This window comes from Penicillium verhagenii (assembly GCF_028828195.1).
Source record: "Penicillium verhagenii strain IBT 33310 chromosome Unknown utg000008l_segment0_segment0, whole genome shotgun sequence".
NCBI classification, from domain to species: Eukaryota; Fungi; Ascomycota; class Eurotiomycetes; order Eurotiales; family Aspergillaceae; genus Penicillium; species Penicillium verhagenii.
The window spans coordinates 238,496-254,695 of NW_026643172.1; the positions used below are offsets into that span (position 1 = coordinate 238,496).

Below are 16,200 nucleotides of genomic sequence, written 5' to 3' on the forward strand. Positions count from 1 at the left end.
AGTTTGGTTATTGACCCAAGATTTTGCTTCCCAGATGCGTACTTGGAACTACAAAGGGTTGCAGACCTGGATCAAGAAGAACATGCTTAGGGTTGTCTAATGTTTGACTGCAGATAAGACCCCAGGTGATTTTTTTGGTCCTTCAATGTTGGTCAGGAAAGCTGAACATCTGCCCAATTGAACTATAACATTGGAAGGTTGGATCCATTGATGGATTATAGCAAGAAAATGACATCTATACTAGCCGGCAGTATTCCCTACCACGGGACATTTGAAACTTGCACAAAGCGACTTCCAGCGTCATACTGAGGAATCCAGCGATACAAATTCCAGCCGAGTCACTAACGGTTGTCGCACCAAGTGAAAACTCTCGCTCCTCTTCCGGGACACGATCACTGATCTCCGCAAATGTATTGACGTATACAAGGCCACCAAGCAAACCCTCCCAGAATATCACCAGAAAGACAAGGTAGAGGTTGGGAATAAAGTTAAACATAGAATGCAGGCTCAACAGAACTAAGTTGAGTAGCTGCAAGAGAGACGGGATATAGAGCCAATGCACCCGGAAAAATGGGGTAGAGGAACGAGATATGAAGACGCCGGCCTGGTAGATGGCGTTATAGGCTGGATAGAAGGAACGGAAATCCTTAAAAGGGGTGGAGTATATGGGGAAGAGAAGAGTCGGAGCAACACCCTGGTTGATCACGTACTCGGCGATGAACACCAGGAGTAGCGGGAGCATACTATGGGTTGTAACAGTTAGCAACTACATACAAGATAACTGAATTTGCGCTGAGGACGGAGGGAACGTACAATGGGAAAAACAACTTTCCAAGCTGCTGCAGGTTTCTTTGCATGTGATCCCACCAAAGGGCCTCGTTGTTGATCTGAACGGATTTTTGTGTATCTGAACGAACAGATACGCCAAGTAGTCCTTCAGACTCTTCGCGCCCGGTCTCGGCACCTCTTTCATCTATGTCCTCAGTATCCGGATGTTCAATTCTTTCCACGGAGAGATAGCTATCTGGAGATACGGCACGCAGCGGATCTCGAGGCAAGATCACAAAGAAGCTCACCACCATGATAGCCGGCAAACAAGCTGACGCAAAGAGCGTCACGTTCACCGAGATTCCAAAGGTATTGGTAGCCAGTGCATAAGCACCAGCGCCCACCAATCCAGCTGCACCGGTACCACTACTCCACGCAGCCAAACTGAATGGGCCATAGTAATGGGTCAGACCCATAAAGCTCAGCTCACCACCACCAGCCGAGAGACTGGCCAATATGATACCCGCAATCTTCGAAGCAATCGCACCGCCTTCCGTATAACTCGGGCTCATCGCCACGACCAGCATGCCGATGACTGATAGGAAAACGAATATAATGACTCGGATGGAGTACGGGACAAGGTGGATAAAGTACGGCGCGATCAGCTTGGTTGCGAAGGCTGGGATGATATCCGCCAGGAGAACAACGCCTTTGGGCACATCGGGACCGACCAAATCCAGGGCCGCGGATAGAAGGATCACGTAGAGGACATTGTTAATTAAGCCTATTCAGAAGGTTCGCGGTTAGTGACGTCGTTGATTAAGGAAATTTGATCTTTCTATATTTGAGAAGATGTCAAGACACACCAAACAGCCAGAAAGCGATACAGACTCGGGGGTCTGCACCGCTAAAAGATCCTTTGAGTCGGTCGCAGAAACGAGACCAGCGTGAGGGTGATGTCTCCTCCAGGGGCATCGGAGTGTCCCCGCTAGACTCGAGTCGAGGCATTTCCGGAGAGAGCAGGTGGTCGCGTGAGGTAAAGAATAACTTGAAACTACATAGGATTGAGGATGGAGGAATTCAAGTGTATTAAATCAGTCTAAGTAGTTTCCACAGGGATCAACCCTGCCGAAGAGCGCACTCAAGTAACGCTTATCACGGCAAGATGATGGGATGAGGTTCCACGGGATCCACAGCCACGCGCGTTCATATTGTTCCTGATTATTAATAAAATCAAAAACATGCCTTGTATAACCTCAGAATCAAAAGATTCATCAACAGAACCTTGACATTAAACAATTGTCTCATTGACCGTTCGGTCCCGTTGTTTCCAAGCTTAAATTAACCTATTCAAACACTTCGATGTTCAATGTTCCATTTCTTTGTTTGTGCACAGGGCTATATGTGGGGTAGAGCCTATGTACGAGAGGTTAGTATGTACGTGCGGTGTAGTATGTATACTTCGGACCCACTCACTAAGTATCCACTTACCATTTACTAACATTTTGAACATCTTACAAGTACAATTGATCATGTATACATACATGTATTGATGTATTAGCGTGAAACTCGACTCTTCAATTCAATGACTTTTGTTCTATTCTATTGTACCTGGTTCTATACAAGGCCTTGCGCAAGAGGAAAAGAAATAGAAATCCAGAAAGGAAACAAAAAATAAACCAAACATAAAAGGACAACCCAGGAATATACGCTTCGCTCCAAATCAACGAAATGGTATATCAAACAACAGATAACACATCATGGACATTCAAGATTATACCAAACGTGAATCGTTTAGGACTTGATGACAGAGGCCAAAGACTGCTCCAGAATATTCAAGCCAGTCTTAATCTGATCAGCGGTGATGGTCAGAGCAGGGACAAAGCGGAGGCAGCCATCGCCGGCAGTAATGATCAACATGCCACGCTCACGGGCAGCAGTGATGATATCACCGGCCTTGGGGCCAACAGCTGGGGAGAGCTGCAGACCCAAGATCAAACCACGGCCGCGAATCTCCGAGATAGCCTCGGGGTACTTCTCCTGCAGCGCCTTGAAGCCCGCAACGAACATATCCGATTTCTCCTGGACTGCCCCCTGGAGCTTGGGGTCAGCAAGACGTTCGAGGATGTTATAAGCAACACGGCAGGCCAAAGGGTTACCACCGAAAGTGGTACCGTGGTCACCAGTCTTAATGTGCGACGCGACAGTCTTTTCGGACACAATAGTCGCACCGATTGGGATACCGTTACCAAGTGCCTTGGCGGAGGTCAGAATATCGGGGTGAGCAGCTTCTCCCGAGGCGGGTGCCAGCGAGGGGTGACCGTGGGCCCAGAGGCTACCGGTACGGGACAGACCGCACTGGATCTCATCAAAGATCAGGATGGCTCCGACCTCGTCGCAGCGCTTGCGCAGAGCCACCAAGAACTCGGGGGTGGCCATGTTGACACCACCCTCACCCTGGATGGGCTCAACGATCACACCACAGGTCTTGTCGGTGATGAGGGTCTGCAGTTGTTCGATATCGTTGTAGTTGCCGTACTTGAAGCCCGGGAGCATAGGAGAGAAGGGAGTCTGGTACTTGGGGTTGGGGGTGGCGGATAGAGCACCCATTGTGCGTCCGTGGAAGGAGTTGTGGAAGGAAACGAACTCGTGCTTGTCACCGGAGGGGTCGATAGAGCGGCCGACCTTGCGGGCGAACTTGATAGCGGCCTCGTTGGCCTCGGTTCCAGAGTTCGAAATGAAGACCTGCGAGGCATCACGCATGGCACCTGACTGACGAGTCAGGACGATCAACAATCGGCTCAGAGCGCCGGTCCAAGGGTTGTGGTAGAGGTTCGATGCATGGACAAGAGTCTCGGCCTATCAAATCACAAGTAATGAGCAATTGTTCGGCAGGTTCATATAGAAATCTAAATCGGCGCGCACCTGTTCCGCAATAATCTGAGCGATCTCGGGATCGCAGTGTCCAAGCGAGTTGACCGCGATTCCAGCAGTCAGATCTAGATACCGGCGGTTCTCCATGTCCCAGAGGTAACAACCGTCACCCTTGACCATCATGGGAGCGGGGCGAACGTATGTCGGAACCATATAGGGAGCCCGCTCTTGAATGAAGGCCGCTGTATCCGAATCGGCCGAGGGGTCGGGGTTAGGCAAGCCTCCCTGCTTCTACAGCTCTGTTAATCTATAAGACGTTCAATTGACATATGGAAGTCAAGAGTCATTTGCGTACCTTTGCTTGAGATGCATTGGAGGTCGCAAATCGGCGCTGGATCGGTGACTCAACAAAAGGTTGAACCAGCTTGGTTGCGCGAGGCAAGCGGCGCGCGGCCAGACGAATGGCAGACATATTGAACAAGGAAATATATTGCCCAAAAGAACGAATTGTCAACCAAAGTAGTGAAAGATGAGTCAAAAGAGAAGGCCTGATCGGATCACAGGTGTTCCGAGGGAAATAAAAAGGCCCGCGATATCGGGATCCGCAAACCTTAGTCAGGAATCGGCGTCACTTCCCGATGACAGTGCTCGGTTAGCCTATATTATTACCGCAAGGCTCATTACTGAATCTTGAACCTCCGTCCATTCGTCACCCCAAAAATACCTCTCACAATGCTTTCTTTCATTGCTCTGCCCCGCGTGGGCCTCTCCTCTCTAAGAAACCGAGTCGCCGTTCGCTCCATCTCCACTACCAGCGCTTTGCGCAACGCCACCGGCGACGGCAAGCCTGCCTTTCCATTCGCAAAGGGCCCTGCGCCCCCTCGTCTCCCCAAGGAAGAACAGGAGATTTTCGAGGAGCTACAGAAGCGATCAACGGGCGCTTTCAGCACACCACAGGTCAACCAGTCGCCCAAAGCCGAAATCAAAGTCAATGGCAATGGCGAGGAGCTTCACCCCGATGCGCCGCAAGGCCTGAAGCCTGAATTCGAGGGCGAGACGAACCCCAAGACTGGCGAAGTTGGAGGACCCAAGAATGAGCCTCTCCGCTGGGGTGCCGCTGGTGATTGGAGCTATGGTGGCCGGGTGACTGATTTCTGAGTCGTTGAACGGATTGTACAATCAAAATTCTCGTGAGATTGCATTAAGCCGGCGTTGGGAATTAATCGGTGTTCTCTCTTTGCACCAGGAGACTCATTGCAATGTAAATATTGTATACATTTGATGGACAAAGCTTCAATGTTGGAAAGCGCTCCAATGGCGATGAAATGAAGCGCATCATCACTATTTCTATGATTACTATACATACAACCTTGGATCAATTGATGCGCCTTCGACCTATAGATGCCTTTTCCCCTCTTGATAGTCTTGTAACCTCACAATAATCAATCGTTCCTCTGGTAGACACCATTCTTAGATCTACGGTATTTATTTGCCTTTTCTAGGCTCGTTTCAACTGTGGCTATATCTTTAGTGATGTATGGAAAGGAAAGCCCTTGGAATATCTTCAAAGTCGAATCAAATAATCATTGGGCGCAATGAACCTGAACAATATTCAAATATGAACTTTCAGTTTGAGAATATGTACTTTCAGTTTGAGAACAATCTGCCCTTCAATTTTACCTTCACTTAACACCTCTCTGATTCTTTCCCTTTTACTACTTCCTTCACCTCGAGCTTCTTCATCTTTCTCGGAATCTTCTCTTCTCTTCAACAAACGCAACACCCCGCTGGTATCAAGTTCTCTCACTACTAACTTTCGAGAACTTGTCTATCCCCATCTCTCTCCATCACGCTCTTCTTCAAACCCACTTCTCTTCGAATGTGCATCTAGATATTCAGATATCCCAAAGATGAATATTTCCACTTCCCCCGGACAGAAGACTGCACCTCTTCCACCCAAGGAGGAGGATGTTTTCAAAGGATGGACCCTCGAGCAAGTCTACGAACAGCTTCTGGGTAAGTAGATTCTCACGGTTCTTTTCGCTCATTCCCTCAGCTAAATCCGAAATTCAGAATTAGATCTGAATCCAGACAGCCCCAATGCGAACCTCTCCACCCCCAAAGCCGAACCCACTTACAAGCACTACACTGCAACATGCGATGAGCATCTCGTGAAGATAAAGGATGTCATCATCCAGCGCCTCGGAGTTGTGACACAAGCCCAGGGATTCGCCGACTACTTGAAGGAGAACGTACCTCCACAGGTGAAAGAGATGCTCGAGCCGAAGAATATCAAGGAGAGGGGCGCAAATAGCTATCATAAACTCGTCTACGAGCTCACACATGTCTCCAAGACTATCCACAAGGTTCAGAGTGCCACTCGCTTTTTGCCGGGTATGAAGGAGAGCTTGGATGCGCGCCGGCATCCTGCTAAGTACTGTCCCGTCGCTTACAAGGAGCTCTTGGATGCCGCGGATATCCTGAAGACAAAGAGTGACTTGCTCAAGAATGATCTTACTCAGCTCATGATGGACTTGATTGATGGCAGGAATGCGCTGCGAGCCGTTGTGCCTTCGGATGACATCAAGGCTGCTGCCGGTAGCGAAGAAGATGAGACTTCCGCGACTGTTGAGAATACTCTCAGTCCGACCAATCAGGAAGAGATTCTTCCGGGCAGCAGTGTACCTTAAAGAGGCCGTTCAATTGCTTCTTTCTATGTTGTGCGCGTGGTTTTGTGAAGTTTAAAATTTCTGTACGGCCTGGCCTGTATGCACGTTGGTTGTTGTATGGATTAATATGTTGTTTGGTTGTTTTCATGCCTCTCACCTTTTACCTTTTTCCGAGGCTGGTTTTTGATCTTGAGGTTTCTCATCGTGGCAGATTTGGAAGTCATTCTAGACACATTATCGGAGGATAGGCTGGAATTGTGGACGAACGAGGGGGAAAAAGTTGAATAACCACAGAAATGGAACGAAAAAAATGAAACTGCCGAGATGGTATTATTACAAGTCAAGAGCGTCTCTAGCTAGGTACCTACCACATAGCACATAGCCATAGGGGTATCCTTGAGGCGTAAATTGCACATACGTCCGTACTCGATACTTTGGTATGGGTACCTGCATGTGCTCAGTATGTACTTAGTGTTAGTAGTATGTATGAACTTAGTACTTGATATAGTAGGTATTGTACTCACTAGTACCCAGTGCCTAGTACCTGCCAGTGCATATCTTCAAATGTTACTTTTTTTTCCCAACTACTACCAACTGGAGAAATCATTTGATGAAAAAACCCATCAAGGGGGAGATGCTTACAAGGTTGCAGGTTGGTCCGTTCATATCTTGCTGTTTTTCAATTCCAATATCATAAACCTTGGAACTTCCGAGTCTTCAAGCCTCGGTAGACTCTGGCGTGGAAGATCCTCAAATCTTCATGTTGAGTGTTGATATCACAACTTCCCGGAGCCGTTTCAAGGCTCCCGTTCATGTAATTGACTTTTGGTAGAAAGGCAGTAGGTTGGAAAGAAGGAAGTACTGAGAACCTCGGAAGTACTTATATGGATGCATATGGACTTAAATCGTATGCGTAAACTAAGGACGCGCTGGCAGCTTTGAGCTGCCAGTAATAATATCGATTCGCTTCAAATAAACCACTCAAATCATAAAACTGTGTTATACATGGGTCAAATCCAATCTTCAACCTTTCACATCATCGGCACTATCGGTATTGAAATCACTGACACTTCCGCGACGAAGAGCAAGGAGATTCTTGTTGGCCAACTCCTCTGATGCCCGCTCCGAGGCTCGTTCAGCAGCACGCCATCGATTAACAGCTTGCTCGACGTCTTCGAACATCTCTCGGGAATCCTGAATGATGCCGCCTTCGTCCCCATCGCCTGACTGGGAGCTCTCGCGAGACCCACGATCATTGATCATTGGGAAATGGGGACCAAAGTCACGTTCAGGAACAGGGTTAAACATGATAGCGTTGGCAAACATGCGGATGAACTCCTTTTCTAACTGTGCCGAATTCACGATACCCCTTGGGGGAAGGAGATCTTCAGTCTTGGGCAGCATGAGTGCATTGTTTTTAGACGACGCACCTGCGCCAGGCGCTGGAGATTCACCATCGCCCGCAGGAGTACTGACGGCTTCTGTTGCTGCGGCCACCGCTTTGCTGCCTTGATGGACAGCAGACTTGATCGTCTTAAGATCCTGTGGGCGATAAATGAGATCGTGATAGCCTGGGGCATCACGCTCACCCAAAGGTTTGGCGAAGATAGAAGCCAGCTTGTGGGTGGTCACGTCGTTCAAAATGGTTCCGGCAGTTCGATGGAAACCACGAGCACACATCACATACCGAGATGTATCAAATCTCAGGGTTTCGGGGGGAGCCGATTCTTGTTCCGCGGATTCACTAGGGCCTCGCTTGCGTTTGGTACGTGCCTTCGGTGTCTCCTCTGCGCTGGTTGTGGCACCCTTTTGGCGCTTCGAGGTACGTAAGTCACGATCTGCATCGTCTCCCTGTACAGGCGACATGCCCCGTGAGGCTACAGATCCCTCTCGACTATGCATAGAGGCGGAGCTCAGAGCACGCTTCTTTCGAGCAGAAGAAGGCTTCTCGGTTTTGGCGTTGGCCGACGGTTTCTGATCCGAAACCTGTCCACGCCGAGTCTTTTTCTCTCGGGGAGGCGACATCCCCAGACCGTCGGGAGAAGGTGCTCTCTCGCTGATTGGACTGACATCTTCGGGTAGAGGGCGGACTGGTGAAGCGGGGGAATCTGGAATGCTCAGGCGCGGAGTTCTCTTCCATGGAGTCGAAGAGCCGGGGGTATCAATTGAAAGGCGAGGCCGTGAGCTGCGTGACTCGGAGAATCGAGGAATAACAACACTCGGCGTATGTGAGAGTCGGGGATGGCCGATAGGAACAGGGGTTTGAAATGCGGATGATAATGGGCCGGGGGTGCTAGGTAAGGCAGAAGCTGGGGGTTTCTGCTGGGTTCCGGGCAGGGTGGGGGGAGGTAGAGGTTGCTTTGCAGCTGCAGAGTTGATTTGCGGGGTATTAGGATTGGGTGAGATTGCAGAGTATGGAGACTGAGGAGGTAATTCAAGTTGCCATTGCTGGAAGCTTGATTTGGCGGGATTTGGTTGAGGGGTGGACACAATATCTGGAGCACCAGGCTTTCCTGTAGCTGGAACGCCTGTGATGGGCCGTGGCGCAACTTGTGATGGGTGTGCGGGAGTAGGTCGCTGTGCTGGAGCGGGTGTGGTAGGAGGTGCTTGAGTGCGAGGTGCAATTGGAGATGGGATAGCATGCGGGGCTGTTTGAAGGGATGGAGGTGGCAGTTGTGGTTGCGACACTGGCGCTAGCGGTTTCGCAGATATTGAAGGAGGAAGCTGATCTTCCTTCGGGTCCTGAGCGGGCACAGGTGGTTTGATTGGCAGTTGTTGCGCTGCTTTCACCAGGGCTGGAGGGACTGGCGGGATAGCTATTGGTCCGGGGTGATCGCGTCGCGGGGTTTCCTGCTTAACATCCACATCCACATCCACATCCATTGATTCCGGGCGCTCGGGCTTTGTATCTGGCGACGTAGCAACATCGGTTCCTTCGATCGAAGCTGGCCGTTTCTGCTCCTCCTTTTGAATACGTTGAATTTGGTCATTGATGGCATCGTACTCTCTTTCACTCTCCTTGATTTCCTTCGTCACTAGCTCCCTGTATCGTGCATAGAGATGCGATACCAACTCTGGCACCCGGGCGGCATGGGTGACACCATCGGACAAGCCCTCCGGTCGGGGACTAGAGATCTTTCGCTTCTTTGAATTTCCGGTGTTCGAGCTCTCCGTTGGTATTCCATTGGCGGCTTTGGAGGTATCCCGGTCCAATCCATCGCGCAGCAAGGTTGCATACAGGTCCTCCAAGGCGTCGGGGCTTAATCGATCGGCGCTAAACGCGACATTTTGACGAATTAATGGATTGTCGCTCAATAGGCTTGAGATGGATGCAAAGCTCGTCGGTCGCACGTCCGAGGTCGCGAGGGACTGGAAAAAGAGCAGAGATTCAAAAGGAGTATATGCCGAAAGAGGAGGCATTCCCCATTGCCCGCCCGGGTGGCCGTTAGGGAGGAGAACTTTAGGGATTGGGGCCACGGTGGTTGGTGGATAGGGATTCCGGAAGGGTGGTTCGATTCGTGCGAAGATTTCGATCGGGCTTAGAAACGGAGTTTGTCGCGTGGGTGAGGAGATCTAGGAGAAGGTTGTATGGAGGGGTAGGAAGCTAACGCGACGATTTTTTTTTTCAATAGTCAACCGTCCATATGCGCGCAAACCAAACCACAGGAAAGATGGCTGAGTTAGCCGATGGAGAAAGGTGATGAGAAGGTGGATTTCCAGTATCAAATGATCGCGAAGGTTGACAGGTTTCTGGCAATTACAGGCCAGTACGGTATTGTCACAGGAGAAGTCAGCTGACCTGGTTGCCAGAGTCACGCATTCCTATTTACTTTTTCGATCTATATAACTCTCAGTACTATGTAGGAAACTGGACAATCGATGGAAATGATCATGTTTGATATTTTAATGTACTAGAAACAAAAGATGACCAGTGGTTAACTAGTCGTTATCTAGTTAAAGATAACATCAGTTACAAGTTTGATTTTAATCACGAGAGGATATCTATCCCTGCTGGAGTAACCATTGGTTAAGACTCTCCTTTTTTATTGTATTTTCAAAATTGATTAATATATTTTTTCTTAATTTTTTCTTAATTTTAAAAGTTATTTTTTTAAATAGAAAGGCACCTTCGATTATGGAGTAGAAGCCCAGCACTTGAGTACTATTGCCCCTTTTACTTGGAAAAAAGGCCTCAAGTGGCCCAAGTCTTTCAATAAGCCCCCCTTTTTTCCTTTTTTCCTTTTTTCTTTTTTTTTTTCTGAAGTTGTAAAAGTGGATCTAATCAAACTCCCAAAAGCCCCTGAAAGCTGGCAGCTGTTTACTATTAACTTCCTAGGCTCGATCGTCTCCCGAGGTGCACGCAGCACATCTCCCTCCAATGACGTGAAGAAGCCCCCTGTAATACCATGACACACCTCCCCTTGCCGGATTATTCTTTGACCTCCACGACGGCGACTAGTGAGTATGGTGGGTTATGATCGTCCTTAATTCTCCTCCATCTCCAATCTTCTTTTTCTTCTTTTTCTTTCTTCTTCTTTTTCTCCGTATCATTACATTAAGCTATTCTTCATATTAACCACAAGGACCCCGCCGTCAGTCCCCCCAGCAATTATCCGTGCATCTGGGCGTTCTTATTCCCTATACATATCTCCGGTATGTATGAAATTGCCCCCCCTTTACCCTTTCCTGTCATCCCCCCCTCCCGTTCCTTGGAGTTCCCGAAGTATACGAACCTTGGAAGACCTCAACTCCTAACCTTCCCCCCAACACCAGTGTTCTCGACTATTCTTATATACTCTCAACTCTCCTGGGTTTCTTGGCTGGTCCGGGTCTCCATCGTCGCCTGTCCTACACCTTACCACTCGAACGGTATATCCTTAACCTGCGCTGTATACTGCCCCGCCCGACGTCGCAGATACCCCCACGAGGAGGAAATAAATTGTTTCCCCCTTTCTTTTCAAACCGCAAAGCTCTATCTCCTAAGAGCGCATTCCCAACCCGATCCTTCAAGTCACAACTATCCATATACCAAAATGTCCGACCTAGACCAGGAGTGGAAGCCCACCAAGATTCGGCCCCAGTCGTGCGTCTCACCCAACAACCAAGCTCTCACCCCCCGAACAAGGACGTTGACCAAGACCTGGCAGGACCATGGCACAGGCTTTCTCCAGCGCGCTGGATAGCGCTTTCTCGCTCGACAGCGACGTGAACCACCTTTCTCAGACCGTCGATCAGAAGTAGGTGTTAACCTCCCAAAACTCGAGTCAAAATCATGATCTCACCTATATGTTCGTTCGATCTAAAGGGACGAAAAACTAACCCAAGAACTGGAAACTAGGAAGCAGCAGATGATTATTCAGAGCCGAGAGCTTGAGGCTCTTCAGGAGCGCATCCGTGAGGCCGAAGAGCGACTGAAGCGCTCAACTTCTGGGGCTACCCGAGGTGGACAGGTACAGGCAACCGGTAAGGATGAGTCGTCTTGATCATCCCCATGCCACGTTTGAATCCTTTGTTTACTTTTCTCCCCCAACAATCAATCCTGTAATTTGGTGAAGACTTTGTTGAAAGAAGGAGAAAGAAAAAGAAACAAAACATCTTTCAGCGGGAGAGAAGACTGATGCAAACCGACATTAGTTCCTCCCCAGGAATCTTCTTACGACAATCCCCACCAAACAGAGCAGAAGGAAACAGAGTCGTGAGGTTGAATTGTTTACCGCGGATACAAGGGAAAGGATGAAGATGTGTTTTTTGCTATTGCTCGCTTTTGCTACTGCTCTTGGCCGAATTCTTTGAATTCTTTTGTCGTCTCTGGCTCTGCCCCCTTTTTATTGATGTATACCCGAACGGACGGGGCTACGGAGTACATCTCCGGCATCAGACCCGTGGATTTACGTGGTCACCCGCCCCGCTCCGCGCCTCTGTGATTTGCGCTCTCGTTCGTTTATTTTTTTTTATTCCCGATCGTTCTTTTACTTGCATATCTTTTAGAGACTCCATTTTGTAGGTATTCCGGTTCCGATTGCGGGCCCTCGAGTTGGTACTGCTACGGCGTAATTCGAGTTCTTTTCGTCTTCCCAAGACTTGCATGTTCTTTTTTGCAAGCAGATCCTTAAAAACGCCACTATGTAGTTTCAATTGCAATGCTTTGGTAGCCAATCATACGTGGCTGGTGAGTGATAAAGCATCAAGGCTCGTCTGCCGGGGGCCTGTTGTTGCCCCTTGCTTCTCCAAGTGGATCGTTAGCTTGGTGGCTGCCGAGAGACAAGCGCTTGAGAAGATCGATAATTCTCAAATTCTCAAATCCTGGAAGCAGTGTAATACTGTCTGTGATAAGCCGAAGGGTTCCAGAGCTACTAGGAAAACCCTTGCTCTATATCAATATTGGACATTCGTCGTTCCGTCTCTTGTCTTCCATGCCACATTGTAATACGGTTGGACTCCAAGCGTCCAAAGTTGCAGGCATCGATTGGTGCCCAATTTATAGAGCCATACAGTAGGACTCTGCGGATTGTGATGAAAAAAGTGTATTGTGCAGTTCACAAATAATGGAAACAAACGAAATGAAAAGAAAGAGGGAGTCCAATCGAAAACCCCCTTTCCGCTTTCATCAAACGCTACCGTTCATGCAGGGTGGTGCTATATCTAAACATTCCCTCCCCACAAATCTCAAGGGCTATTTTACATTTACAAAGCATCGGTAAGAGCCTTGTTCATCTTGGCGATCTTGGAGGAGACGCTAAGGTCGATGGTGCGGTCACCAATCTCGACAACAAGTCCACCAACAAGGTCGGGGTTAACCTGCGATAGTTAGAGATGATCCTCATGTTTCGGGCCTTATTGCAAAAGACGGCTGGGAATTAAAACTCACCTTGGTGACAATCTTGAGCTTCTTGCCCTGGCTGAACTCGGACTTGGCAACAGCCTTCTCGAGACGGTTGATGGTCTTGGTGTCAAGCTCCTGTGACGAACAACGTGGTTAGCATTTGTAGGTATGTTTAAGCCATTCATTTGAACAGAGAAGCTGCGGAAAACCCACCTGGGCGGAGGTGATGCTCAGCTCAATCTCGCCGCGAGCAGCAGACATGAGGACTGCGAACTTCTCGCAGACACCCTCGAGGGAACCGAAACGGTTGTTCTCGGCAAGGGTCTGGAGGAAGTTCTTGAGGATATCGGCCTTGTCGGCACCGGCAACCTTCTGGAGCTCCTGGACGATCTGGGCCTTGTCGGCGTTGGTCAGAGTAGGAGCGTTGAGGATGGTGACGAGCTTCTTGTCGGCCTTGATGACCTGACCAAGGGCAGCAATAGCCTTAGCGGTCTGCTCGAGGGAGGCAGCCTTGGAAGAGGCGGTATACTGTAGAAAAAGGAAGAATAGGTTAGAGGTACTGGTCGGATAGGATTTTGTTGCATCATGGAAAGCTTCTTGGCTTCCAAAGTTGGAAATCGGAAAACAGAGGGGATGGGATAGGAGGGGCCGGGGAGACGCGGAGTCGCGCGAAAAAAAAACTCGATATCATGGCAGTCGATTTATCGAAGGGGTCGAAGGCATACCAGAGCAGAGGCGTAGGTGCCGTCAACACCGAAGAGGGAAACGGGAGGGCGGACATCCTGGGCCGGGGTGGCATAGGTGCGCAGACCGTTGAAGGCCGGGCGAGCGACGGAGAATTGCTGGGTGGCACGCAGGCCAGCGCGGGCGACACGGGCGGACATCATCGTGAATTGAGTGTGAGGAGAGCCTCGGGAAGAGGGAGGTGACCAGGGGAGTTGAGATGGGGTGAGATGCGAGCGGCGGTCGGGTGCGTCGTGAAGGTTGAGTTGGAGGTCCGACTTCTTCCCGGATCACGTGGTGTTGGCTGAGGTAAGCGGCCCGGTTTTCGCTACTTTTTCACTGTAGTAGCATTTGCTTAAGGGACTTTATTTACATTGCTAGTAGAACTTCTAAATGAGGTGGTCAATGTCATAAGATAGCCCTTGAGAGAACACGGCGCTACAAACCAAGGCCCGCAGGACACATTTATTCATACGAAACCAGAAGAATCATGTCAGTAGTCTTGATATGCAATTTTGCAATCATCCATTGATAGAAGCTGCACATATTAGAAGCGCGGGTCATCCATCCGAACCTTCTAACTAGTTATCCGAGACCTTCATGACAAAACACTGAGAAAGAACAGTCAACAAGAATTTTTTAAAAAGGTACATTAGTCGACTTGTAATCCATGCTCCACGCCTGAAACGCCATCAAGACCCTCCGCCTGTCCCGTCTCCACCGTAAACTCTTCCCATCAAGATAAGATCCAAACCCAAAAAGAACACCTCATGCACCGGTGACCACAATTTCTATTCGTGCGGGTGGGACTCAGTCGCTGCGGAGCATGCTGTCCACTAAGTCTCCTAGCGGGCCCCAGTAGTCTTTCCCGCTGGCCAACTTATGTTCATCAATAAATAGAACGTAGTGCTTGAAGCTGGTGTTAAGGTGCGGCTCCAGCCCAAGGTGCACGACTACAGGGTAGTGGTGGCAGTAGATATGGGCGTAGACACGGTATAAGCGCTTGAAAAGCTGGCGAAGAAGACTGGAGAAAGTCTTGGGGAAAGGCACGCCTATGATGACTTCATAAGTAATCATCATTTTGAGAACACAGAATATCTGGCTAACATACCGATTCGGCTAGGGAACATCTGTTCGTTGTCGATATTGCTTTGTACCCATGTCATCAGGTGCTCAATGTACTCTGGTGCAGACATTTTTGTTGGTCGCTTGTAGTTCTCCGAGTCTTGCCACAAATACTCGAACCTGCATCAACTGTCAGTCTGGATGTGGCGGGAAGATATCTTTATCTTCAGGGTCCTCCGTACTCATCGGTCGCCTTCATTTCAGGACATGTCTGTGGTGAGCAGAATTCAGTTATAGAACCGTAGAGGAGGTTGATCTGGTTGTAGAAATCGACGACTAGAAGACACCACAGAATTAGAATCTAGCTGCACAGGAGGAGAAACAGACGGGCAGATTCATACCGTTCACAGCAAGCCACTCATTCAAGTCTTCGCCTTCGGGGAGTTTGACGGCCTTGCGCAAACTGCCACTTCCTAGAGTGGCCTCAGCAAATTGCCTCAATTGGTAACTGCTGGTGCCCTTGGCAGCGGAGCGGGGCTTAAATGGAGCTCTTGTCCGCGCATTGCTGGGAGGTGTTAGTCCAAAGCAACCTTGTTTGAGAGCGCGCACAGCTGGCGAAAGATAAGATGGAGGTTCTAGGGCAGGAATATGGGAAGTGCGGGTGGTTTGATAGAATGAGGGGCTGAGACTCAGAGAAGGGGATCGGGTCGGTGATTCGCCCAGGGTGGAGGAGGAATGAACAGGGGTAGGAGGAGCGGGGACAGACATGGTGGTGATGAATGAAGCCATCTTCGTTCATAAAAGAATTCCTTTGTGTTGTTATTGCGGCGGGGGTGGGCGCTGATCGCGATGTGCCTGCATTCCAATGTCAAAACAGGGTCAGCGGTGGCGTTGATGAAAACATGAGACTTGGCATGTCATACGCACAGTAAATCAAAATCCTCGGTGATTCAAGTGACAGTTGAGACAGGATCGACGATGCGCGCAAAGGTGCAAGGGAAGAAGTGTTATCGGGTTTCAGCTCCACCAAATGTGATAGAGGAATCGGGATCCATGGGTGGTACGCGTTGCCCCAGTGACAATGTACCTTAGTAACTTGTAAAGAGGACTACGTCAGATCGATTTAGCAATAAAACAATTACTACTAATTATGTATCAATGTATCGCATTATATATGTCTTGAATTATATTTCCTGATCTCTACCATACGTTTAATCAAATATTTCAAGTTTATAAGTGTATGCATCAATACTCGATAATTTAGACATGTTAGCGTCG

The 16,200-nt window shown here is 49.1% G+C and overlaps 8 protein-coding genes across 8 annotated transcripts; 3 read left to right on the forward strand and 5 right to left on the reverse strand.

Moving 5' to 3' along the window:
- Positions 1 to 235: 235 nt before the first annotated feature.
- Positions 236 to 1,776, reverse strand: N7466_008068 (battenin family protein; the record flags this gene model as incomplete). Its single annotated transcript, XM_057167457.1, has 3 exons — positions 236 to 743; positions 814 to 1,552; positions 1,635 to 1,776. The coding sequence occupies 3 exons, from the start codon at positions 1,774 to 1,776 to the stop codon at positions 236 to 238; spliced, it is 1,389 nt and encodes a 462-aa protein (XP_057018088.1).
- A 786-nt stretch (positions 1,777 to 2,562) lies between these two features.
- On the reverse strand, positions 2,563 to 4,114 carry N7466_008069 (acetylornithine transaminase; the record flags this gene model as incomplete). The annotated part of the gene is made up of 3 exons (XM_057167458.1): positions 2,563 to 3,627; positions 3,694 to 3,933; positions 3,998 to 4,114. The coding sequence occupies 3 exons, from the start codon at positions 4,112 to 4,114 to the stop codon at positions 2,563 to 2,565; spliced, it is 1,422 nt and encodes a 473-aa protein (XP_057018089.1).
- Positions 4,115 to 4,374: 260 nt separating this feature from the next.
- On the forward strand, positions 4,375 to 4,800 carry N7466_008070 (succinate dehydrogenase assembly factor 4; the record flags this gene model as incomplete). The annotated part of the gene is made up of 1 exon (XM_057167459.1): positions 4,375 to 4,800. One exon carries the CDS (start codon positions 4,375 to 4,377, stop codon positions 4,798 to 4,800), a length of 426 nt encoding a protein of 141 aa, XP_057018090.1.
- Positions 4,801 to 5,552: 752 nt separating this feature from the next.
- N7466_008071 (uncharacterized protein) lies at positions 5,553 to 6,332 on the forward strand (the record flags this gene model as incomplete). The annotated part of the gene is made up of 2 exons (XM_057167460.1): positions 5,553 to 5,658; positions 5,716 to 6,332. The coding sequence occupies 2 exons, from the start codon at positions 5,553 to 5,555 to the stop codon at positions 6,330 to 6,332; spliced, it is 723 nt and encodes a 240-aa protein (XP_057018091.1).
- Positions 6,333 to 7,334: 1,002 nt separating this feature from the next.
- On the reverse strand, positions 7,335 to 9,731 carry N7466_008072 (uncharacterized protein; the record flags this gene model as incomplete). The annotated part of the gene is made up of 1 exon (XM_057167461.1): positions 7,335 to 9,731. One exon carries the CDS (start codon positions 9,729 to 9,731, stop codon positions 7,335 to 7,337), a length of 2,397 nt encoding a protein of 798 aa, XP_057018092.1.
- A 1,613-nt stretch (positions 9,732 to 11,344) lies between these two features.
- N7466_008073 (uncharacterized protein) lies at positions 11,345 to 11,794 on the forward strand (the record flags this gene model as incomplete). The annotated part of the gene is made up of 3 exons (XM_057167462.1): positions 11,345 to 11,394; positions 11,459 to 11,548; positions 11,617 to 11,794. The coding sequence occupies 3 exons, from the start codon at positions 11,345 to 11,347 to the stop codon at positions 11,792 to 11,794; spliced, it is 318 nt and encodes a 105-aa protein (XP_057018093.1).
- A 1,201-nt stretch (positions 11,795 to 12,995) lies between these two features.
- Positions 12,996 to 14,021, reverse strand: N7466_008074 (F1F0 ATP synthase subunit 5; the record flags this gene model as incomplete). The annotated part of the gene is made up of 4 exons (XM_057167463.1): positions 12,996 to 13,109; positions 13,180 to 13,269; positions 13,348 to 13,662; positions 13,860 to 14,021. 4 exons carry the CDS (start codon positions 14,019 to 14,021, stop codon positions 12,996 to 12,998), a joined length of 681 nt encoding a protein of 226 aa, XP_057018094.1.
- Positions 14,022 to 14,667: 646 nt separating this feature from the next.
- Positions 14,668 to 15,711, reverse strand: N7466_008075 (Mob1/phocein family protein; the record flags this gene model as incomplete). Its single annotated transcript, XM_057167464.1, has 4 exons — positions 14,668 to 14,909; positions 14,969 to 15,102; positions 15,165 to 15,258; positions 15,324 to 15,711. 4 exons carry the CDS (start codon positions 15,709 to 15,711, stop codon positions 14,668 to 14,670), a joined length of 858 nt encoding a protein of 285 aa, XP_057018095.1.
- Positions 15,712 to 16,200: the final 489 nt, after the last annotated feature.